General features: G+C 36.1%; 3 protein-coding genes across 3 annotated transcripts; all 3 read left to right on the forward strand.

Annotated features, from left to right (window-relative positions):
• Positions 1–5,205: 5,205 nt before the first annotated feature.
• On the forward strand, positions 5,206–8,475 carry LOC144439347 (monocarboxylate transporter 12-like). The gene is made up of 3 exons (XM_078128630.1): positions 5,206–5,251; positions 7,209–7,352; positions 7,571–8,475. The coding sequence occupies exons 1-3, from the start codon at positions 5,206–5,208 to the stop codon at positions 8,473–8,475; spliced, it is 1,095 nt and encodes a 364-aa protein (XP_077984756.1).
• Positions 8,476–11,883: 3,408 nt separating this feature from the next.
• On the forward strand, positions 11,884–15,933 carry LOC144439348 (monocarboxylate transporter 12-like). The gene is made up of 4 exons (XM_078128631.1): positions 11,884–12,088; positions 12,830–12,973; positions 14,442–15,389; positions 15,803–15,933. The coding sequence occupies exons 1-4, from the start codon at positions 11,884–11,886 to the stop codon at positions 15,931–15,933; spliced, it is 1,428 nt and encodes a 475-aa protein (XP_077984757.1).
• A 2,886-nt stretch (positions 15,934–18,819) lies between these two features.
• LOC144439349 (monocarboxylate transporter 13-like) lies at positions 18,820–22,561 on the forward strand. Its single transcript, XM_078128632.1, has 4 exons — positions 18,820–19,018; positions 19,714–19,857; positions 21,028–21,894; positions 22,410–22,561. The coding sequence occupies exons 1-4, from the start codon at positions 18,820–18,822 to the stop codon at positions 22,559–22,561; spliced, it is 1,362 nt and encodes a 453-aa protein (XP_077984758.1).
• Positions 22,562–27,190: the final 4,629 nt, after the last annotated feature.

The raw sequence follows: 27,190 nt of genomic DNA on the forward strand, positions 1-27,190 counted from the left end.
CAAGGAGCGGAAACAAATTATCACGAATCCTAGCATTTTCTCAGTACCGTTCTCTTTGGTAGCCCCGGATTTGTGTCATCACTTCACCTTCCTTTTCTCGTCTCCCAATTAGCGACTGGTCAGTTTCTTTTTGGAGTGAGGTCGGCGGATTTGTAGAGGGAGTAACATATTTTTGAAAGGGATTTAGGGATGGTCATCCGATCCGAGAATAGAACGGCGGAGGGGGGGGGGGGGTTGTTTTGTATTGTGATGGAAAACTAATCTTATCAATGACATGATTGTGTTCGATATGTGGTGAGTAATTTTCCTACTGGTATCTACCTACCTATAAATTCGCACTGGCTGCTGGGAAATTTTTTATCAGGCAACTAATGCAATATTCGCTAATCTTTTTCAGTTCCTTATAAAATTACTTTGTACCTGTGAATAAGTGGTCCATTTTATCCGCGGTCCATTTTATCTTGAGCGAAATGCTTGGTTCTCAATCCGTTACCATTTTAGTTTGACATGCGTCGATACCTCTAGCTAGATATATGGCTGTGCTCAATAAATCACCAATATCATACAGGTAGTACGTTTAATGTGGAAATTCGACGTGTACTGGTCGATGGAAGCACTGAATTTTGGATCTGTAATTTGTGTAAAATACAAAACCATTACAGTTTCCTACCATGTTATGTGTACAGCTACATACACAAGTTTACATATCTGGATGATTCTGACACTCCGTGGTGTACAATATTGAGAAGTAAGCCGTCCTATCTAGTAATAAATGCTACAAATGACCCCTGTTGCAGCTAGCGCTTAATCTTATATGTCAAGTAGCTTCGTATTGATTTGTCATAATATGTTGATTAACTGTCAACTTTGAGGGGACTACATCTTGTACATCTACCATTGTGCAATATTCACATGTGGCGCTCTAATAATGCGTATTTAACAAAGTTACGAACATCCTTTCGTTTTTACATGAATATGCATATGGGACACCAACGGCACTATTACTAGCAGAGATTCAAGTTATGTAGGTGCAAATGTGAAGAGTTCGGGATACATCTTTAAGGTACGTTAGCCGTGTAAACTCAAACAAAACCAATGGTGTTTTGCATGCTTTCATATAATATAACTAATTCTAATACATAGACCCTTTATCAGAGCATGTCAATAGTGTTATGAACTAATTTGTATAACTCATTACTGGGGGTCTTGAATAATCAGAATAACTATGATAGCGACCTGTAAGGCAAGCTATTTCGAGTTTCCTTGTTTTTTGAGTTCAATGTCCCTGACGTTGTACTTTAGATCGAAGACAAAACTGTTACCTTTTTTAAAAAAAATATAATGTATATAATTGCATAAAACATGGCCGATTTGCATAATTAGTATAATTACCATTGAGATAATATTTCCACCAGTTGTTGCCAAGCATGTCATCTAACAAATTTAACTCACAAATCTCTCTTTACAGAAGGAATTATATCTGATTCTATTCATAATTAGTGCCATGTAAGTGTTTCACACTCATTATTAAGGTGAACGTGTAATTCATACGAATTAAAGAAATTGTCATAATTTAAAACTAAACTATATTAAATATGTACAGTCTCCTACCTTATGAATGGAGTTCGGTGTTTAGCGAATGTGTGTTACATCTCTCCAAATTCATGGGCTGAAGTCCATCGATATCAGTGGAATTTAACCTTCGATATGTCCCGTCGATATTATAAGAGACATTCACCACGGTCTTAGCAATGACATTCAGCAATCATGTTGTACAATTCCTTATCGGCTTTATAGAAGAACATATACTGTATCCAATTGCGTCTGAAACCTTAATATTGATTTGAACCCCCTGATGGTTCACCACATGGTACAGTGAGAATACTGGTTATACTACAACTATTTGCTTACACTCGCTCTACAAATGTCTAGTGATCTTGGTGGACAAATTGTTGCTATTCACATGATGTTCTTCTGATTTCTATCCAATAAGTTTCAGTCATTCATCATTGGTACACATTGTCAATCGTCATCATTAAAGTCATTCAGTTTGGTGTATGGTATGTCTTAATACTAGTTTTGATTTCAACTTTCGTTTCCTTATAGTTGAAAATAATAACAAGTGACGGCAGTATATGATTACAAGGTGATACACTTCCCTGTCAAAACAAATCAGCACGGGAGAACAGAGAAAACATCGACACATGGATTACTACTGGAAATGGCTTGTGGTCATTGGCAGTTTTCTACTTCAGTTTTACATGTATGGTTTAGCTTCAAACAATGGACTACTCATGATTGAATTTCTGAGATATTTTGAAAATGGAACTGCAGCATACTCGCTCATTCTAACAGTGTCAGGATTAGTAATAGTTGTTACAGGTAATTATCAAACGAGTACATGTACACGTATACACTTTTCCCTGGTTTGTGTTGTAAAATGAATTTTAGCATTTTGGTAACTCAAAGCAACGTCAAGAATAGTTTACCTGTTATTATCAGGTTATCATTGGAATGAGATCATCGGGAGGGGAGGGTGTTGTTTGAAAATTTAAGACATGGATGTGGCGCGCGGGTTCCAAACATCTACCCGTGTCTAAGAATGTTTTTTGACGAAAAGATTGGCGATGACTTGGTATACAAAGACATCAGAGGAAGATTTTTCAATATTTGGGTGCGCTATAGAGTGAAGTCGCAAGGTCATTACCCTGGAATACGACCCCGACGGTTAGTTTATAACAAAGCATGGTTCAATTTAAAGTACCTTCTACATGTGATAATCACATACGGTCTGTTGAATGGTAAGTTAAACTTTAGCGATACCAGCGACGAAAAGAAACCTTGTTATAATAATCGTAAAGCCACAATTTCCCTTCAGGCCCAACATAAATATGTAGTTCCGATTACGCTCAATTTTAGAATAGGTGGGGTAGGTAGATTTTATATATATATATATATATATATATATAGTATATTTTCATGTGTGATTGTCTAGTTATGTTTTCCATTGTTTTCCATGCAGTTTTTGTGTTATTGGTTTCTTCTCATCGGATTTACAGCCATTATAGATAGGAAGAACAGTCTTATATTATCTTTTTAAAATTAATGCTAGTTTCTGCATCCACTATTTCTTGCGAGACTTCACAATATTTGAGATTTTATATATTTGTTATCGAAAAAGTAAAAAAGAAGTTTAGGGTCGGCAGTGAAAAATTAAATGGGGTCGGGTAACCTGAACCAAACAATTTTTGTCTTGGCCTTATAGAAGCACCAGTGCATTTATCAAGTTAAGTTCGAATCGGCAAACATTCTCTCAACTTTAATTTGTTATTTAACAAGATACCCAGAAAGTTAACACATTATCCTGGAAAGTTCACCAACACTTCCCATTACAATGTGGCAATTTTCTTTAATATGGTATAATTTATTGTCAAATGACAGAAAATTACAGGTGTGATGGTCCCATTCAATATTGTGTGAACTCAGGGATCTTTCTAAAACATTACGTCACATGACAATCAAGTGACAGTATATTTGGACTCTTTTGAATCGACGTCAGGAGTTTAATTTGGGCTAAAAAAAATTATTTGGTTTCGGTTACCCGACTCCACCTAGCTTTTCACTTTCGATCCTAAACCTTTTTTTACGTATTCGAGAAATAAATAAATAATAAAATAACAAAAATTGTGAAAAGACAAAATAAAACAGTCCTTCCAATCTGTAATGGATGTACATCTGTAAATAAACAACACAGAGACCATTTGGAAAACAATGGAAAACCTGAACTAGACATTCACACAGAAAAAAATGTAATGAAATAAATACAATCTACCTACCCCACCTATACTAAAATTGAGCGTAATCGGAACCACACAATTTTTATCAGGCCTAATCAAAGGGAAAATAAACTTATTGTTACACCAAAACCAGTTTCTCACTGCCGTTAGGTGTTCGAATGTTGATATTGAATATTGTCATTAATAACGAATAATAAATTCATTTAATAGATGTAGTTATCGTGATTGCTAACCAATCACGATTAATGATAAAATGACAATTCAAGACATCTACAAAAGCTTTGTCGACCTTTCGGCGGTCTTAACTTTGCAGAAAAGGGTCACATGCCCTTGACTGACCTCAAAATGTCTCGGAAAGGTCATGAAGATAAGGCATTATTTATGAACGAGAACAAACATGGCGTCACCACAGACACCATTTCAATACATTGGCACAACTATTCACTAAGTTTAGTATTTACTACGTATGGATTTAGTATACCTGTTTAGCAAAGTTCAGCTCTAGACATAGACTCTACACTAGTGTGACAAATTGACTGATTTGAGAATATTGATGTCATAGTGTGAATAGACGTACATGGTCAAAGCAATCTACCTTGGAACAACCTTGGCAGTCAGTATAATTCCTCCAAGGGACAACGAAATAGGTTTACTAAGCGCTCAGACGTTCACAAGTTTCGGACGGTCGGCCAGGTAAGACGCACATTTCAAGCTATTCCAAGCTTTGTGAATTTTAAAAAACATAATCGACTGTACTATCCGTGTCGATGTGCGTTAGTGCAAGGCTTTGCGATATTACACCAGCTTAGCTTAGTTGCTAGTACTATAACTAGGCCGAAGGCCTTGCGTTGCATATGAACCCTGTCAATATGCCATTCTACTGTGAAATATTATATCTGTATTTGTGTCACATAACAATTACCCCATGCCTCAGCTCAAATTATATCCGCACCAACATGGTGTTTCATGCTGCCTCTTGTGTCACAGAGTGTCTCACATGAACATCCAAAATTAAAAATATCTTTTTATACAAGACATTTGGCTGATAACGGACACCAATAGTATGTTCAAAGTTTAAAGTTTAAAGTTCTAAAGTTATTTATTTTCTAAAGCGCCTTTTCTGTTTATTAATATTCAAAAGCGCTGTACATACAATATATTTAAAAGCATGGTAAAACAATATAATAAAGCTAAAAACACCGTCCAAAACGCGCGGTCAATAGGTTATTTCGCAGTGTCTCGGAAGAAACAACAGCTCTGGTGTGCGAGAATGCCTTTCCAAGAGTGATTGTATTTTCCTTCAGAATATAGATTATTATTATATAGAATATAGATTATAGATTACATGGGGTCCCTTCTAAAGGTTTTCCGATAACGACCTTTAATCTAGAAACAGCGCCCAATGGTCATGGCTTTACGAATACCTACCATGGTTCCGAACAAAGGTACTAATGGTAGGTTCTTGACAACCGTTTCACCTGTGTAGTATTGAGAGTTACAGTCTTCCCAAATCACTTCAATCGCATACAGACTATTTTTTATTGCTTAACCAAGCTACTGTCACATTGACTTCCCGTTGTCCGTGACATTCTGCTGTCTGTTTACTTATAACTTTATGAAAACCTTGCTGCAAGATACTTGAAATTAAATTGTAAAAGAAAACCAACATTTGAATTGGATTAGGTAATTATGCAATCAGTTAAAAAAAGAAGATTAAGTGTGGGTCAAGTCAAAGTCAAAGAAGGTCAAGCAATTGAAAAGAAAATCTGTATTGGGCTGAACAATGAACATGAATATTTTTTTTATCTGTTTGCCAATAAAAAACTGAAATCTTGCATGACTGCGAGATCTCGCGTGATTTCGTAACATCGTTTTTATTTGAATGATGAATTTACCACTTTTATATGATATTGTATAATGAACACTAGTAATATGGTTGTTTTAAAACAGTAACATCGCCACCTGTGGTAAAAGACAGTATCCGTTCGACGTCTATCCAGCTCACTGGTTCCGATCACAATGACCAAACAGCAACGACATGTCGATTATTACTGGAGGTGGCTTGTTGTCCTTGGTAGTTTTTTCATTCAGTTTTATAATTTTGGGTTGTGTAGCAGCAATGGACTTTTGATGATTGAATTTCTGAAGCACTTTGAAGGACGTACCACTGTTTTCTCCATGATCTTAACCGTGTCAATATGTGTGGCAATTTTTATAGGTGATTATATATATTCATTTATTTTCTTCAAAATGATTATAATAAAGCAATCTCTGATTTGCTCATGGTTAAATGTCACTATCACAAATAGGTAAATGAGAACATGTGACCCGTATTGGTGTTTCATATTAGGATGTTGACTTATTCAATACATAAAATCGTTTAGTAAACTATGGTTGATTCAATGGCCGAACATCTACGAGAAATACGACAAACCATGCAATACAATGCAGTGTCGTGTATTAAAAGAGTATTTTCAAAACTATCGTTGTTTCATGATATATACAAACCACAATATTTTAGGAGACAATTGCTGCAAAATGAAAACATTTGACACGTCATTTAATATATCAATATTTAAGAACAATTTTATTCTAATACAAGAACTGCTAGCTCACTCCTTCTCGCCAAGCTAAAAACATTTAGAATAATCAAAGTTAGTTGAATAAGGAAAGGGGCCTCAACAGAATTCTAGAGGGCGTTTGTGTAAATTTGTACTTGCTAGATGGTGTATGTATGTATGTATGTATGTATGTATGTATGTATGTGTGTGTATGTATGTATGTATGTATGTATGTATGTATGTATGTATGTATGTATGTATGTATGTATGTATGTATGTCTGGTACACGTACAGTATGTATGTATGTATGTATGTATGTATGTATGTATGTATGTATGTATGTCTGGTACACGTACAGTATGTATGTATGTATGTATGTATGTATGTATGTATGTATGTATGTATGTATGTATATGTGTGTGTGTGTGTGTGTGTGTGTGTGTGAAATTTGCCATAGTGATTGTCTTGTATGACTGAAGTTTGTTATTCTTACCAATGATAACTTGAAATATCGTGTGAATTTTAATTATTGTCAGCCGTTAAAACTATACAGACTTCGTGTATGTGTGGCACGCTTCCACGTGGATATATATCTGCTGGATCTCTACAACGTATCTTCCTATATGGCCTTCTATTTCCACATGGTGTCATTCATTTGACAATTTCCATAATTTATGGTTCAATATGTAAAAGACAATAAATACATGGCCGTATGAGGGCATGATATAGCTACATACACGTACATCACTTGGTGTCCTCAAAAAGGCCGGATATATAGATAAAAAACAAGCATTTATAGTAAAGACACTGTATCATTTATGTATTGCTATCTCCCTTTGTTTTTAATCAGCTCCTGTTGTGGGAAGTTCTGTGTCACGGTATGGTGCAAGAAAAGTGACTGCAGTAGGCGCTGTTTTACATATGGTTGCTATGATTACAACAGTGTTTGCTAACAGTATTCCTTCTTTATTTATCACATTTGGATTATTAAATGGTAAGCATTATCGTAATCTATATTTTATTTGACTTGATTTGATTTATTTTCCTATGATACAGTCCTGCTATACAAACATTTATATCCATTTAGTGATTCAAGATTCAATACTGGTCATGATGTACGGTATTGTGAGTAAATCAATAATGGTTTCAAAAGAAACGTTCCAGTTGCTGCTAGTGCTGCAATAACTATTTATTTATTTTCTTGCTTCTAAGGTGTTGGTCTTCTATTGATGTACATAGGGGGCATTTCTATTGTTCCTCAATACTTCAGGAAACGTTTTGCCTTGGCCATTGGTTTGTCTGGAGCCGGTGCTGGTGCAGGGGCCATGGTATTTCCACTTCTAATGGAATTCTTGATACGAACGTACGGTTTGCACGGAACATTTTTCATACTAGCAGGGTGTTCTGCGAACATATTAGTTTGCGCGGCCATATTTAAACCACCCGACAGGCCGATATCTATGCACAACGCTGTTGATAAAGGGCACCCGAGTGAGGATATAAACACAGAAGCTGAAAGCAGAAGCGTTTTAGATGATGGATATCAGGATAAAATGACCTCTACTGATAGCAGGGAATATAAAGACGAAACCAGAGGAAAATGCATCAAAATTATTCGCATGTGGGGGCTTCATTTTTTGTGTAAATACCCTACATTAGTCAGCTTCTTCTTCTGCGTTTTTTTATATGGTGTACAAAATCTAATATATACAGTTTGGATCGTTGTCCATGCTGTTGCCATTGGAATCGCTCCTATCGATGCTGCCGTCCTCCTGACATATTTTGGCATTTGTGCTATTATATCACGATTACTTTATGGATGGATCATTGACCTGAAAATCTTATCTCCTCTATCTATGTTGGCCATGATGATGTTCATTAATATAATCTTTATTGTCACCTTCACATTCGTGACCAACTACGCCATCATGGCAGTCTGTTGTGCGGGTCTAGGGTTTTGCCAAGGTGCTATCATCCCATTAAATTCAGTGGTGGTAAGAAGTATTGTTGAATTGGAGGACTTTCCTGGTTCATTTGGTCTTATGCTGTCTGGATTTACAATGGGATCAGTGATATTGCCAATCGCAGGTAACAGTATTGCTTTCCTTATCATATAAATTCCAAAGTAGCCTTTTTCGAAGAAAACCAAAATCATCCACATATGCATTATGCTTCCATTTAAAGTCTTACTATAGTTTGATACAAAATCATGTATATTTAACATATGCATGCGTTAATCTCCATGAATAAGCAGTCAGTCTTGGCGTGAGACAGTGTATTAAATCTACATCAGTTTTATCGACCTCTAAAATGTCCATGGATGCAATTTGTGATCATCATTTGTTTTTATTAGTGGCCATATATGGATGAAAATTGGGTATTTCATTTATCTCTACTTGAAATATCGATGTATTGTACGTACAATAACAAACATTTCACACATTTTGTTTAGCTTTTTGCAATTTAATCAGTCAATGTTGCTTGACATTGATTTTTCAAGCTGTAATAACATTATTTAATAAATTAAAACTTCAAATTAAATACCCACTCCTCATCCACATTTCCGCTTTCATTATATTGCATAATATTGTTAACTATATGCTCTATTCATATTGGCGTATTTGATGTTATGCCGTCAACAATTATACTGTGAGATACAATTTAGAATTAGAAAATGGCACTCAGATAACCTTCATGCATACATAACAATTATTCTGTCTTCTCTATCACATGTAGGCAAAGCATACGAAGTCACTGGAGACTCAAGAACCCCTTTCTTTATCGCTGATATCAGCATATTTGTTGGTGCTATTGTGTGTTCTGTCACTGCATTAGTGATCAACTGCAAACGTCGACAAATTAAAACCACAATGTCTTGAATGCTCTATATTGTACAAGGAACAGCTTCCCAATATCAGAGTCACACACAGTATAGATCATTTCCATTTAATACTCTAAGTCAAACATTTAATACTCAAAGTCAAAGATTATACATCAAAAGTCAGGTGATTTTATTTTTATTTGTTTTTTGGAAAATTCTACTTGACTGCTTGAAATTATTTTCCTTTCGATCATTTCATATGTGCAATATATACGTTTTCGTTGATTAATAAAGAAATGTAATGTTCGTTCCTTTATTTTGTTCTCTGTGATGACTAAAATCACAACCGCTGTTGTTGTTGTTGTTGTTGTTGTTGTTGTTGTTGTTGTTGTTGTTGGGTAATTAACAATGCATCGTAAAAGTACCAGTGGGTTTAGCGAAAGTCTCAGCATAGCGCAAAAATCTCACATAATCTTGATTTGAGTCTTCAAGGAGCGAAAACAAATTATCATGAATCCTAGTATTTTCTCAGTACCGTTCTCTTTGGTAGCCCTGGATTTGTGTCATCACTTCACTTTCCCTTTCTCGTCTCCCAATTAGCGACTGGTCAGTTTCTTCATTTTGGAGTGAGGTCGGCGGATTTGTAGAGGGAGTAACATATTTTGAAATGGGAATTAGGGATGGTCATCCGATCCGAGAATAGAACGTGGAAGTGGGAGGGGGGGGGGGTTGTTTTGGATTGTGATGGCAAACTAATCTTATCAATGACATGATTGTGTTCGATATGTGGTGAGTAATTTTCCTACTGGTATCTCCCTACCTATAAGTTCGCACTGGCTGCTGGGAATTTTTTTATCAGGCAACTAATGCAATATTCGCTAATCTTTTTCAGTTCCTTAGAAAATTACTTTGTACCTGTGAATTAGTGGTCCATTTTATCCGCGGTCTATTTTATCTTGAGCGAAATGCTTGGTTCTCAATCCGTTACCATTTTAGTTTGACATGCGTCGATACCTCTAGCTAGATATATGGTTGTGCTCAATAAATCACCAATATCATACAGGCTTGTTCACACCCTTTCAATCACAACGATCGCCACATATTATTTCACGGCATGTCTTGTGAATGACGTTTAATGTGCAAATTCGACGTGTACTGGTCGATAGAAGCACTGAATTTAGGATCTGTAATTTGTGTAAAATACAAAACCATTACAGTTTCCTACCATGTTATGTGTACAGCTACATACACAAGTTTACATATCTGGATGATTCTGACACTCAGTGGTGTACAATATTGAGAAGTAAGCCGTCCTATCTAGTAATAAATGCTACAAATGGCCCCTGTTGCAGCTAGCGCTTAATCTTATATGTCAAGTAGCTTCGTATTGATATGTTAATGATTAACTGTCAACTTTGAGGGGACTACATCTTGTACATCTACCACAGTGCAATATTCACATGTGGCGCTCCAATAAGGCGTATTTAACAAAGTTACGAATATCCATTCGTTTTTACATGAATATGCATATGGGACACACTATTACTAGCAGAGACAGATTCAAGTTATGTAGGTGCAAATGTGAAGAGTTCGGGATACATCTTTAAGGTACGTTTAGCCATGTAAACTCAAACAAAACCAATGGTGTTTTGCATGCGTTCATATAATATAACCAATTCTAATACATAGACCCTTTATCAGAGCATGTCAATAGTGTTATGAACTAATTTGTATAACTCATTACTGGGGTCTTGAATAATCAGAAGAAACTATGATAGCGACCTGTAAGGCAAGCTATTTCGAGTTTTTTTGTTTTCGAGTTCAACGTCTCTGACGTTGTACTTTAGATCGAACGCGAAACTGTTATCTGTTTTGTAAAAATCGAATGTACATATTTGTATATAACTGGCCGATTTACATAAATAGTGTAATCACCATTTAGATAATATTTCCTCCGGTTGTTGCCAAGCATGTCATCTAACAAATTTAACTCACAAATCTGTCCTTACAGAAGGAATTCATATATCTGATTTTATTCATAATTAGTGCCATGTAAGTGTCTCATACTCATTATTAAGGTGAACGTGTAATTCATACGAATTAAAGAAGTTATGTGTACAGTCTCCTATCTTGTATGTTACATCTCTGCAAAGTCAAGGTCTGAAGTCCATCGATATCAGTGGAATTTAATCTTCAATATGTCCCGTCGATATTATAAGAGACATTCACCACAGTCTTAGCAATGACATTCACCAATCATGTTGTACAATTCCTTATCGGCTTTAGAGAAGAACATACTGTATCCGATTGCGTCTGAAACCTTAATATTGATTTGAACCCATTGATTGATTCACCACATGGTACAATGAGAACACTGGTTATACTACAACTATTTGTTTACAATCGCTCTACAAATGTTTTAGTGGTCTTGGTGGACAAATTGTTGCTCAACATTTGGCTATTCTTGGTGTACAGGGTAATGCTATTCACATGATGTTCTTCTGATTTCTATCCAATAAGTTTCAGTCATTCGTCATTGGTGCACATTGTCAATCGTCATCATTAAAGTCATTCAGTTTGGTGTATGATATGCCTTAATACTAGTTTTGATGTCAACTTTCTTTGCCTTATAGTTGAAAATAATAACAAGTGACGGCAGTATATGATTACAAGCTGATACACTTCCCTGTCAAAACAAATCAGCATGGGAGAACAGAGAAAACATCGAAACATGGATTACTACTGGAAATGGCTTGTGGTCATTGGCAGTTTTCTACTTCAGTTTTACATGTATGGTTTAGCTACAAGCAATGGACTTCTTATGATTGAATTTCTGAGATATTTTGAAAATGGAGCTGCAGCATCCTCACTCATTCTAACAGTGTCAGGATTAGTAACAGTTGTTACAGGTAATTATCAAACAAGTACATGCACACGTATACACTTTTCCCTGGTTTGTGTTGTAAAATGAATTTTAGCATTTTGGTAACTCAAAGCAACGTCAAGAATAGTTGACTCGTTTGACATCAGGTTATCATTGGAACAACATCTGGAGTGAGATCATCGGGAGGAGAGGGTGTTGTTTGAAAAAATTAAGACATGGATGTTTCGCGCGGGTTCCAAACATCTACCTGTTTCTAAGAATGTTTGTTGACGAAAAGAGGGTCAATGACATGGTATGCAAAGACATCGGAGGAAGATTTTTCAATCTTTGGGTGCGCTATAGAGTGAAGTCGCAAGGTCATTACCCTGGAATACGACCCCGACGGTTAGCTCATAACAAAGCATTGTTCAATTTAAAGTACCTTTGACCCAGGCACCCTCATTGATAAGAAAACACTAATGCGGGACCTTGGAGTAAAACCCTACTCTGTAAGTTCGGGAACGTTACCAATGTTTCTCTACACCGTGTTTTACTTTTTGAGATAAAATGTATCTGTTTAGAAGTTTCGAGAACAATTTATCCAATTTGGGCGAAACATCCTCGTTCGCCCATTTATGAAATTATCGCCCCACCCCCTCCGACCGAAAGTATCTGAATTGGAGAGAAAAGAGCCTTAAAGTTGTCGTTTGCATATTATTAACTTCATACTGGTATATACTGATAGTTCTTAAGCTAAAGGCAAATCTTTTACCTTTGACCTTACCAGCGCCTATCATCGGTTACTTAGTCTCAAGGTATGGAGCTAGGCCAGTAGCCACCGTAGGAGCTGCTATTTCTGTCATTGGCATGGTAACAACGGCTTTCGCTGAAAGTCTTCTACATGTGATAATCACATACGGCCTGTTCAACGGTAAGTTAAACATAAGCGATACTAGCGACGAAAAGAAACGATGTTATAATAGTCGTAAAGCCACAATTTCCCTTCAGGCCCAACAAAAATATGTAGTTCCGATTATGCTCAATTTTAGAATAGGTGGGGTAGGTAGATTTTTTTTAATTTTTTTTTTATATAGTATATTTTTCATGTGTGATTATCTAGTTATGTTTTCCATTGTTTTCCATGCAGTCTTTGTGTTATTGGTTTCTTCTCATCAGATGTACAGCCATTATAGATTGGAGGAACAGTCTTATACTGTCATTTTAAAGTTGATGTCAGTTTCTGCATCCACTATTTCTTGCGAGATTTCACAATATTTGCGATTTTATATTTTTGTTCTCGAAAACGTAAACAAAAGTTTAGGGTCGGCAGTGAAAAATTAAGTGGGGTCGGGTAACCTGAACCAAACAATTTTTTCTTGGCCTTATAGAAGCAACAGTGCATGTATTCAAGTGTAATTCGAATCGGCAAACATTCTATCAACTTTAATTTGTTATTTAATAACAAGATACCCAGAAAGTTAACACATTATCCTGGAAAGTTCACCAACACTTCCCATTACAATGTGGCAATTTTCTTTAATATGGTATAATTTATTGTAAAATGACAGAAAATTACAGAAGGTTTGATGGACCCATTCAATATTGTGTGAACTCAGGGATCTTTCTAAAACATTAAATAATATGACAATCAAGTGACAGTATAGTTGGACTCTTGAATCGACGTCAGGAGTTTGGGCCAAAAAAAAATAATTATTTGGTTTCGGTTACCCGACTCCACTTAGCTATTCACTTCCGACCCTAAACTTTTTTTACGTATTGGAGAAAAAAATAATAAAATCACAAAAATTGTGAAGTCTCACTTGAAATAGTGAAAAGACAAAATAAAACTGTCCTTCCAATCATCTGTAATGAATGGATGTACATCTGATATGAAGAAATAAACAACACAGTGACCATTTGGAAAACAATGGAAAGCCTGAACTAGACACTCACACAGATAAAAAATATAATGAAATAAAAACAATCTACCTACCCCACCTATTCTAAAATTGAGCGTAATCGGAACCACACAATTTTTTTATTAGGCCTAATCAAAGGGAAAATAAACTTACTGTCACAACAAAACCAGTTTCTCACTTTCTCTTCAGTTTCAGACACTGACAAACAACAAACCTACAATATGGTAGCATAGAACAGAGCATGGCCTTTAACAAACGTATGAGTTAATGGTGCAAACCATTATCACTGTTGTCGAAAAATCATTTGAACATATCATGACCTTGAAGTTAAAGTTGACCTCGTTCTGAACCTTTGCACATCTCCCCTTAAGTCAGTTGCGAACAGGTATAATATCTAGTCTACATATGATAATTGCAGTCTATTTCATATTCTTGAATATTTAGTATATTGAGTGTTTTCTTTTATCTCTCCGCTGTTAGGTGTTGGAACGTTGATATTTTTTATACCCGGCAATGCAATTGTTGCTACCTACTTCGACAAACGCTATGCTCTGGCGTATGGCATAGCAGGACTTGGGGCTGGAATAGGAGGCATGGTGTTCCCTTTGATGATGGAAGCCTTCATCCGATATTTTGGTTGGCATGGAACTTTTTTCATCCTATCAGGCTGTTCCGCCAACATATTTGTTTGTGCTGCTTTAATGAAACCTGTGGCTAATAAGACAATATCTAAACATAACTATATTCATAGAGAACAGTCGGATACAGATGTTAACGCAGAAATTGAAGATTATCGCAATCTAGAAAGTGCAAAAACCCAGGAATACAATGGGAGAGCTGACCTTCCCAATACGTCCACTGGTAAAGACAATATGAAAAGTGTAAATGATAGTGGTACAGACTATCGTGACGAGGGTATTAACCAGGAGAACAGGGCACAGTGCTCTTTACTCATTCGTATGTGGGGACGTCATTTGATGCATACATACCCCCAACTTATCAGTCTCGTATTCTGCAAATTTGCAATTAGCGGACAGACGATGATAACTAGTTTATGGATAGTCATCCACGCAGTGACCATTGGAATCCCTGGCTTTGAAGCTGCCATGCTAATGACTTATCTGGGACTTAGCATCATCGTTGCCAGATTATTTTATGGGTGGGTTGGTGATCTTAAATTCATATCTCCTTTATCTCTGTTGGCCTTGACGTTGCTGTTGAATACTATTTTTGTGGTCGCATGTTCATTTCCTACTAGTTACGTCGTTATTGTAGTTTGCTGTGTTGGTACTGGTCTTTGCCAAGGAGTGGTGACACCGTTGATTGCCGTCTACACAAAAAACATTGTTGGAGCGGACAAGTTTGCCAATGCTTATGGTTTGCTTATTTCTGCAATGGCACTTGGCACAGTGATGTTACCAGTCGCAGGTAATTAGTAAATAATGTTTAGGACAAGGTCACATTTAAAATAGTCATGCTCATTTTTTGTATAATTTTCTTGTACATTTCTTCTATCAGATGATTAACTCTTGTTCCAAGTTTCTTCATACGCCACAACACTCATAACGCCTCATTACATCAAATAACATCATAACACATGAAAATACATAAAATCATATCGTATCATTACATCACACACTCGCACAGGCAGGCAGGCAGGCAGGTAGGCAGGCAGGCAGGCAGGCAGGCTCGCCTTCTCGCGCCCTCCCTCCCTCCCCCCTCACTCACTCACTCACTCACTCACTCACTACTACATGTTCCATGAAGTAGAGCATTGTTAGATAATCATGTCTTAACACGTCATACATGTAACTATGTTTTGAATTGTCTTTCATATCCAGGACAGGTATACGAAGACACTGGAGACTCAAGAACGCCATTTTACGTTGCTGGTACCTGTTCTTTAGTTGCTGCAATTGTGTCTTCAGTGACATCTTATGTATTGCAAAAACAAGCAAAGAGGAGAATTTAAGCCTGGGCTATAACGGTGATATATTTTGCTTTAAAAGAGAAGTATTCCTCAAGTTTAAAGTCATATTCATGTAGTTCTTCATCACCTTCACTATCGTAGCCCACCTTCACAAGTCCTGAGTACAAGGTTGTGTGAACACTATCTTTTCAAGTATTTCAGAAAAACTACCAGGTGTGAACTAATGGCTTTTGTAAGGATTTTTGTTCCCATATTCTATGTTATCACCAAGGTATATATCAAGTACGAAATTTGAAGTACACGTTGTTAAGATTTAGGACACCTGCGTTTTGTCAATGTGTGTATTTGGATAATGCTCAACAACCAAATATCTTCAATTGTATAAAGTGAATCACTGAAAATAAAAGCTACTTCATCAAGCAATATCTTAGTCTTGCTGCTAGACGTTCGGGTTTTCTTTCTATACTATAAGCGAACAAAGTTCGCAGTGAGGGCTTGCCCAAAATGTTCCATCCTAGATAGCGATGTTCGGTCATGTGTCGTATATCGTATCGGAAGAACATCCGAAGTCTAGCAGATAGACTAGCAATGTCTAGGCACTGGCACTTTCTTATTGACGTATGTTACTGAATGTGATGAAATTTAAGATTGCTTTCCTCACATATTGCCGAATTGCCAAAAATCATTACCTATACAAATGACTGAGTACAGTTAACCGTGAAATCTACAAGTTTTGTATGACACTTGAGTATTGTCACCGTAAATATATACAAAATTATTTGAACTGTGACGTGTGCTATCTTAAGATATTGCCTAATTACCAAAATTATTACTTAAGCAAATGACTCATTTCAAATAAATTTATACCATCACATTAAATGGACACACGTGCCTCGTTATTATCAATGTTTGTACAAAATTATATGAAAGTTGAAGAATACATTTTGCAGATATTACCTAATTTTTAGAAAATCGTCAATTATGCGAATGACCCATTAAAATTAAAAATGGTATCCTCAAGGCAGCTGCTTAAACGTTTAATTGCGAATTCAAATAGCCAATTTAGTTAACAGAATAGTCGATATCAAAATATTGATTGTAATGCAGGTTCTGTTATGATATCATTGTCAATCAATTATTGACAGTGACGACACTGACTTTGTCTAGTCGCTGGCTTCAACGTATTATTAATAATTTACATCAACTTCTGTCAAACAGCTGAAGCTGTGAGAGAGCTACTGGTACCACTATATTTGAATTGTGTGGTTATTTCTGTATTTGAATCTGAGAAGACAATTTTCCTGTTTTCGATATCATATTGATGTAGAATCTTTTAGCTATTACCTGAAAATTATATAGTTAGCCGGCCATGCATGCGGCCATGGATAGGTTTTAGCCGCTGCCTTGTAATTGCGATGGTCGGGGAAGGGTTTCCTACCTTAGTATGAATTTTGAGACCTAAAAGGGCGTCTTCTGACACCATCATTAAGCAATTTTCAATCCTCAATATTCTAAGTTGATGTCATGGGGTAAGAAACGACCACTTTCTAATAAAGTTGCATGTATGTGTACTCGTATGTTTACTCGTTTATTTAGTATACATATCTATATTGAGCAGGTGGAAAATATGTAATACATCGCTTAAATTAAAGTTGACTCGAGTTGAAAGTGAACACTCGGATATAACCTCTAGCAATGTGATAGCTAAGCTTCAAATGTATAGACTACTGACCAAGCCTTGGAAACGGAAGGGTTGCTTGTCATTCTGGTTCATAGTACAAGTAACGTCATTATGTAGCCCCCCCCCCCTCCCCCCATAAAACACGGAAACTTTGGGAACTTTTAATACGGAAGGTGAAACCGTGACAGGTTCGTGTTTCTCAGTATGACGCCCCCTGGAGTTGGGAATTTTCCACAAGTTGTTACCTGACTTTGTATACAACTTGTGCAGCGATGTTACGACGAGGTATGTATTGTTATGTTGTGTATACGTGTGGTATCTGTGTCCCAATATGTTCTGATTAGTTTGTGTTTCTTTCACCCACTACCACAAACCACGTCCACTTATATTGGTGAACATACGAAACGTTGACTTAGACTGTTTTTTGAAGGCATGCATTTACAAAGTGGGTTTATCGACTCGAGTTTCAAGTAAGACCGACCATTGTGACTTTCATGTGAACTCGGGACACAATTCAATAACATCACGACAATAGTCTAAAAATAACGAATCATCAAAGTTCGAGTTCGTCAGGGAGTGACCAAAACTGTCACAATGGAGACTAGATTGTAAACTCTGTACACGTATTACTCTTTGGTGACCTTGAACTGCTAGATTTTAATGGATTTTCAGCTTGTGGGTGGACTTCTTATTTGCCCACTGCAGTATACATGTGTGTACGAAGTCCAAAGTATTGGTAGTGTCTTGTAAGTAATTTTAATTTGTGCACCCTCCAAATATTCAACAAGTAAAATATAAATTTAAACTAGTACATACAGGCCTCGTTTTAGTAATTTGTATTCAGTTCGATGCTTTCACCAACAATACAGAGTTCGAACACATACAAGAAAATGTAACTCTTTTCCGTGTCAATGGGCAGAACAGTATATTTGGAGTGTGGCGCTTTAGACGATCATTTGATTTATTGAAATGCAGTGTACTGACCTTTGGTCACTCGTTGGTAAGCAAAGTTTGAATGTAATAAAAATGCCCCCCCCCCCTAATGCCTTTGCGAGAACACTTTCAAGTAATGAGTACTTTTCTTTTCCAAACATATTGAATTGCCCAAAGGGAAGAAATCTTCAGATGTTTCTATTGGAACTACTTTTCGTGTCAAAGCGCAGTTGCTGTTGTATCAGGACGACGGTAATATTCTGTGTATTGCTGACAAACTATAATAATAGAAAGTCCTCGTACAAAGCATCACAATGGTGATGTCTCATCGCCGCCAAAACAACATCTGGAAATATTTTATCGTACTAAGCAGTTTTGTGGTACAGTTTTACGACTATGGATTGTTTGCGAGTAATGGAGTATTCATGACAGAGTTCCTAAGGTATTTCGAAGAGGGCGCTTTTGAATCTTCCTGGGTATTCACGCTTTCCGTACTAGTCACAGTCGTTGCAGGTAATTATAAACTTTCTACTGCGTCTGATGATTGAAATAAGTTTACCGTAGAATAAGCCTAGGGGACCAATTTCCCTGAAAATGAAAGTGGTTCAAATCTCTTCACATCGTTACCATATGAAAGCTTGTAATTTAGTAAATACTAAAAAAAGAAACTTGAAAGTTTGGGGTTCACCATCTTGTTTTGGGAAGATCTAGTCAGAATATGTTTCATATTCCCATACAGTTAACAGTTTTCAGTGGCAACATTGGATTGAAATGGCTTATTTTTGACAACATTTTGACCTCTATTTAAGAGAATTTGTAAAGTGACCCCTTTATTTTTCTCTTAAGTTTAACTGAGAATGTTTCTTGAGTTTCTTGACAAAGTAACTGCAAAAGTGAAGATTATTATTTTCGAGCGTATTTCGTGTTAATTGTTTAGTCCAATATTGTTTCATTTGATCAGATGTGTGGGTGTCTTGATAAACATTGGACCAAAACATTGATGACGAGAACATAGCCTAAGAATTTGACAAAGGAAATAATGTTTATGAGGATTGAACGTCTCTTAGCGAATAATTTTATATCGCATTTGCATCAAGATTTAAATTACAGTGGCTATTGCAAGTGAAAATGTTACATTTAAGATGATTGTTTGTATTTTTATTTTTATTTAAATTTACTACAAGTCACCATGTATCTTTACACTATAGGTCCTGTAACAGGATACATGGTGTGCAAGTATGGTGAACGGAAAACGGCCCTTTTTGGAGCAGCTGTACACATGGTCGCCATAGCAACAAGTGCATTCGCTCAGAATTTACTACATCTGTCAATCACATTTGGAATTGTATTAGGTAAGGTGGCTTAATTTGTGTCACGGTTGTCACCACTGTCAAATATCACCACTGCCACCATTTCAGCATAATATCATAATATACCAGTCCTGTTGCTGCTGACAACCATAATCACATATAGTGGGTCTCGCAGAATTGAAGGGGGAATGGTTTGATGGGATATTGAGGATAATCTGGTGGAGTTGGGATGTTGACTTCTGTCCCGAAAATGTCGGAAGTCTTTTGGATTTATGGCCTTCAGCTCTGCAAATTTGATCCCAACACAGGTATTGTGGTGCATTTACACAAATTCACTGCGGTGGTAGTGGTGGTCATAAACTAATGCCTCCCAACGTGGTGGCATTGGTTGAGGATTTACAGTAAGTTGATTCTGTCCCCTTTCAAGTCAATTGGCATTTTAACTCATGTTTCGATATTTGAAAAGGAGGAGGGTCAGGTTTTAACGAAAAGAACTGAAGGGATGGCTAATTCTTAGGAAATGAAATCGGCACGGTCACATTTACGCAACAGACTAGGATTGGCCTCCTCACCCACCCCCTCCCCTCTGTAACGACTGATAGCTCTCTGAATGTATTTATAAAGACGATTAATCTAACACAGCTATCTGAGTGGAGTGACAGAATCTACAAAACACACGATCACATTAAAAAATACCCAGATATTTTCGTTTTCAAATAACAATTGTCACACTGAATAAACAGGACTGTTCGTAAGGTTGGAACTTCAATATTCATGTAGTTCTGTAATGTTCGATCATACACAACCAAGTTACTTTTGTAATCATTGTCAGCTTGTCATGATGAAGACAACAGTCAAGTTGCCGAAACGTAAATATGAACAAAAGTAACGTAGTTGTGTCTCAGAGAACATTACTAAAGATATATAATTGTCATACTATTTTGTCATGATCTGATATGTTGCTAACTACAGGCACAAGTTGCATAATTACAGGCTAGGCACAAGTTGAATCCAGATATGCAAATAAAGTGTAAAAAGAATTTATATTGTGGTGAATGTCATTTGCGAAAAAGCTTAATTAATTGACTTCCATTTAAAAGACACACAAAATAAATAAATAAATAAATAAATAAATAAACACGGCGAGTTTGCAAAAAAAGATTCCTGCAACAATTTGATTCATTTAACACTACGATATTCATTCTTTTTCAGGTGTAGGCCAAGTTATGTTGTACATTCCTAGCCTTTCCATATTAGCTAAGTACTTCAAAAGTCGATATGCATTCGTCAATGGGTTCGCTGGACTCGGAGCTAGTGTAGGGGAAATGGTGTTCCCGCCACTCATGGCGATGTCAATACAATTTTACGGCTGGCGAGGAACGTTTCTCCTTCTCATTGGTATTTCCGCGAACATGTGCGTTTGTGCGGTTATAATGAAACCAACAGCAAAAGCAACACTTGGATCGTCATCATCATTGGACCAACTGAACAAAACAGGGTCTGATAATTTTGAAGATCAAAGTACCACCTCAACTGAAGAACATCATGGTGTGAGAGAAACCAATAAGCTTACTATTGAGGAGAACGGAATCGTGACAAAAGTTACCAACTTGTTTGGTGTGCATTTGCTTATGAAGTATCCAGCTGTGGCTAGCTTAACATTCTGTGTGTTGACTTACTGCGGATCGAATACTTCGTACGTTATATGGATTGTTGTTCGTGCAGTGACCCTTGGGATATCACGTATAGACGCAGCTAATTTGATGACATACCTTGGAGTCAGTGCTGTGATAGGTCGACTCAGTCATGGATGGTTTGTTGACAGAGGGGTTATTTCTCCCATGACTTTGATGTCAGTGACCTTGTTAATCAACCTAGTCTTTGGAATAACCTACACGTTTGTGACCACTTACGTTTTCATGATAGTTTCTTGCATTGGCATCGGATTCTGTCAGGGGGTTATGCTCCCTCTCTTCATTGTTTGCGCACGATCACTTGTTCGTCAAGACGAGCTTCCAACGGCCATAGGATTGTTATATGCTGCGTTTGGCCTTGGTTCGCTTCTTTTACCAGCTACAGGTAACTAATTGATATATTCTCAGTGAAATAACCCATCTATTGTCGATGTGTAATAGGGAACTTGCAATCCAAACTGAGCATGCTCAGACGCAAAGGACTATATATGGGATTATCTGTGGTTATCATAATACCTAATCTGGAGCTGGAGATAAAAATAAACCTCCCACAATGGTCAGGGTGATTATGAATTGATCATTTGTGGTTACAGGTTACAAACAATGTAATGTTATTGTTTACAATGCTAATTGATTAGTATCTATTATCACATTTCCCGTGATGCAACATTCAACATGGCGGGTTTGCAAGTTCCCTATTAACTTTTGTGATTTATCATACTTGCTGAATAGATAAGTTGTTTGACTACTGTTTAATTGTTAAATTGATCATCTCATTCGGCTAGACCTGCAGAGCTCATACCAGGTATCGTACGTGCTGTTCAGATGGATCTTTTAATCGTCTACGAGACTGAAATAGATCGTTTAATGTACATCTTTCTCTTTTGATTGTATCATCAGGAAAGGTCTACGAAATTACCCAAGACACAAGGACTCCATTTTATATAATAGACTCGTGTAACCTGCTTGCTGTAATCGTTTGCGCTTTTGCTGTTATGTTTCAAACCCGCAAGACAAGACACGGAACACCGGCTTACGAGAACGTGAATTGAGGAAATCGTCAATACTGTCTGTCTGGCTACAGCCATCAGCACTGTATTCCCATACTCAAGTGACAGCAGCATGTCTGTAATAGCAATGATAATAGAGCGCCATATATAAATCCAGACAAAGGCGCTTTGCTACAATACATCAGAGTAAAATAAACATATACTGCAATAAAAGCGTGGCAAGCACAACAACAAAGAAATAATTATGATAACAATAAAACCACGGATAAAAACCTGAATGTGGAACTAAAATACTGACAAAAAATGATCACCAGATTTAAAGCTGTAAGATGTTGTTCCAGAGTAATGAAAACTCACATGAGCATTGAAAAAGAGGTTAAAATGCAAAAACAATTGTTGACAAGTTCGAACAGATTCAAATGTCAGCTGTGAAAAAAAAAACTATAGAGCATAGGTCTTCATGAAAAGACAAGTCTTCAGTTAAAAATAGAGTTGAATTGTCTGATAACAATAGTCAATTCATTGAAAAGCTGTGAGGCAACATGCGTAAATACCCGATGACCAAATGACGTCAGATTAAATGGTGTGACTTTAAGTAAGAGTTTATTTCCAGAGCGAAGATAACGGTTTGGATGATATGGTATCAACAGGTCAGGTACGTATATACGAAGGAGCCATTTGATGAAGAGCACGGAATGTCAACAGTAGAATCTTGTTATTGATGCTCTGCTTGCTCTACAGGAAGCCAATGGAATCCGATTGAAACTTGAGTGATGTCGTCATATTTTGCAGTTCTTGATAAAATGCGAGCTGCAGTATTTTGAATCATTTGAAGATTCTTGATGCCATTTTTAGAAATTTCAAAGAGCAGACCATTTCCAAAGTCGAGTTTCGATGTAATAAATTGATCTAGTAGATGTTTCTTAATTCTGCGAATGTTATAGGTAAATGATAGTTTACCGACATGTAAAGACGGACTAGACGTGCTCATTCATGTCAGATATTTCCTCATGTCTGAGTTTGAGTTTTAACCCCTACATTCGATGATTCCGATATCATATCGTGACGTCAAAGCAGAATTTGAATCAGAATTATCTCCTGTATAGAAGTAGACGATTTTAATACTTAATAACATATTTACCAATTGCCTAATAACCCTATTAATTCTGTTCGTTCGTTTGTTTGTTTGTTTGTTTTTTTGTTTGTTTGTTTGTGTATGTGTGTTTGTTAGTTTGTTGTAAAGTTATTTAGTACAATAGGCCATTTACACTATACGTTTCAATGGGAGATATTATACTGAAGAATTTAATGTCAATTTGAAATATAAAATGAAGTCCCTTGGTAGTGTATATATGTTTGAAATTATGAATTCTAAAGGCAAGTATTACATTTGAAATTGTTCACTTACATCTGGTGTCCATATGTCAATTTAGATTAGGTTTGATAAATGCCTAGAGAGTTCGTTCTCCGCTTTGATTTCAATTCAGATCTAGTACTTAAGTAACAATATGATATTGTAATTTGCGGTGTACAGAGAATTTCATGTGCCATCATTTTTCAGTTTCAGTTTTCAGAGAATTATATGTTATGTATACATTGTATACATTAACATTTTCCATTGCAGTGTGCAGAACAATGGCATGCATATGGATGTGCTATTATCCATTTATATTCCCATTTTCATTTTTCATAGAATTTCATTTGTTATATTCATTAATAATTTCACTTACATGTAGTAACTTTGATGTCTATTTCAACACATGGACATCATTTCTTGATATTTTGGTAACTTTAATATCTAATTCAACACACCATTTCAGAAAATCTTGATATTTTGATAATTTTGAAGTATATTTCAACAAACCACTTCTTGATATTTTTATAACTTTGATAGCGATTTCAACGCACGCGTCGTTTTGAAAATTTATTGTGTTCATTCTAGTGATTATACTTAAGAGCAGAATATATCTTATAAATTTGAAATGTCAAATACTTACTGTTTTATGACATATTAAATAGTAAAATATTACTACTATGTCACAAAGCGTCATATTTAATGTCTCAATTTAACTGACACATTACATAAATTGGGTCATGCAGGATTTTAATCCAGTGATTATTCAAAAACCTCAAGGCAAGTCCCAACGGTATATTGATATCATTTCCTTTAATGTTACTATAAAAAGGGTCATAATTTTAAATTGAAACCAGAAAGCAATATGAATGGTTTCTGGTTCAAAGTTTCATTTCAACTATAGGCTAGGGCAACTGCGTCAATCAGCACGTTAAAAATTACTTAAAAATATGACAGTGAATAAAGGTTCATTTGTAATACTTTTGTATATAACTATTAATTATGTAATGATTAATATAAATTGAAAAAGTTGTAACCTTAAGTTTACATAATATATAATTTATTGACGACATCAACCTATGTTATTTTATTGTAATTTTATATTAACACTCAAATTAATGACCGATTGAAGAATTGACAGAATAGTCGTCAGCTGAGGGTCTGAATGAATGGATGGATGGATGGATGGATGAATGAATGAATGAATGAATGAATGAATGAATGAATGAATGAATGGATAGATGGATGGATGGATGGATGGATGAATGAATGGATGGATGGATGGATGGATGGGTGGGTGGATGAATGAATGAATGATTGTCAGTTTTGAATGTTTCGCTATATGTTATATCTATTTAAGATAATAATGATTCTATGATATATAGTCTTCCATCCATCCATCCATCCATCCATCCATCAATCAATCAGACCTCCAGTATTCTAAGGAAGTCGAGTTATAAATGTGACCCGAAAAAATAATTGATAAAGATCTCAACAATGAAGAAAAACTTAGAAGGGAACACATTATAGGTATGTGTTTTATTTATTTCAAATATTTCTTGAATGAAAGGAACGGCAGTATTTTCATGGCAGCGATTACCTTAGATTTGATCGTCAGTATTAAAACGTCTCTTGATGTAGGGAAAGATTGCAGAATGACGACCTATAAAATCAAATCATCTTTAAAAAAAGGCAATATCATAGTTGTATGAACTCGGAGGATTACAGTGAATAGTAACTGACATTCATAATGTGCATGACAAGTTATATAATGTATTGGAATTTTATGGCTGATAGAACATTGTATTGATTAACATGGGCTTCACGCAAAGTCAAGCATTAGACGAAATCAAGCATGTAAGGCAGTGGTAGTTGATTAAGTCTAGCATGTTATGCAATGAAACTTTTGATAAAGAAATTGAGAGCAATCATAGATTTAAGGTATTCTCGTATGCCACGGTCAGGTTGAATTGAGTCACACGTCGCCAGGCCTGTACGATTTGAAATGGTACGACGAATGTATTCGTAAACAAAAATATAGCACATTAATTAAACATTTACAGCATTAGCCTACAGTTTGGACCTCATAGAAGAAATATACTTTAAAAAGCTATTCCTAGTGTACATACGCATAGTTATAATTTGGATGATTTAGAGAGGATACAGAGTTTCCTCAAACAACTAGTATGTGGGTAGGCATGGTTACAGTAACAAAATCCAGTAAATTATGCATGTCGAAATAACACTCATTGGTACAATCGATAACGTTATAACATAGACACATATCTATATTCTCCGGAAAGGATTATCATGGATTAGAATAAAATTGTTATAATTTCCTTAATGCTTGACTAGCATTGTACCTCGGTGACGGAAATGTATCCCCTTGACGTAGATTCGAAATGGTTGATTCAGAAGCAAAGCTACCGGAGATCAGATGTTATTGATTGTCAACAGAAGTAAATGTCTGATTTGATTGAATACGTACATCAGGTGCAGGGACTTCTATAAACCTAGGAGAATGCTTGAAGATTACCTAACGGTCTGTTTGATAACTAACCTGTCTGTATATGTAACTTCAAGTAACAAGGGATTTGATAAAAGAAACGCCTCACAACCCATTTACTATTTAGTACTCAATCATCACCCATACTGTCAAACACCTCGATACGCTCACTTGGGAAAATTCCCAGTCTCAACATTTGCAAGACCACAGTACAAAAATAAAAATAAACACAGACACGAATGTGTAGTCATACAACAAACCGTACCGAGTACAGTTATAAAATGAAACGACATTTATTGCTAAGTTAGGGCGAATAGCTAATCGCCATATGTAGATGGGGATTTTCACTATAATTGTCCCAGAAAGGTTAATATGTACGGCCAATGTTGATAGTTCCTGTATTCATAGGATTAACAATACTAGGGCGAGTGTTTCCTTATATATATCACTGAGGGACTGTCACTTTTTAGCATTGCCGTTAACAATGTGACATAGCTGTTACGTCACAGCTGCCGCAACTTTAACTTATTGACGAGCGATATTTTTTCATCGTCTATCTAAAGTAACATTGCTTATGAAATGTTACGTTTTCGTACGATTCATGATATTACAGGATTCAGCAACATGCCATCCAGGAAGAGAATCTTGATGCAATTCATTACCAGTAGTAAAGTGCTCCCTCGATCGGCAAACGTAACCACCATGTCTTAAAGTGACAATACGGATGAGAATTGGCTATTTATTTTTAATTTTTAATTTATACAACAATTTTATCATGGCTTCCTACTTGAAAAATCATTGTGAAACAACA

The sequence above is a fragment of the Glandiceps talaboti genome, chromosome 8 (assembly GCF_964340395.1).
Source record: "Glandiceps talaboti chromosome 8, keGlaTala1.1, whole genome shotgun sequence".
Classification (NCBI taxonomy): Eukaryota; Metazoa; Hemichordata; class Enteropneusta; family Spengelidae; genus Glandiceps; species Glandiceps talaboti.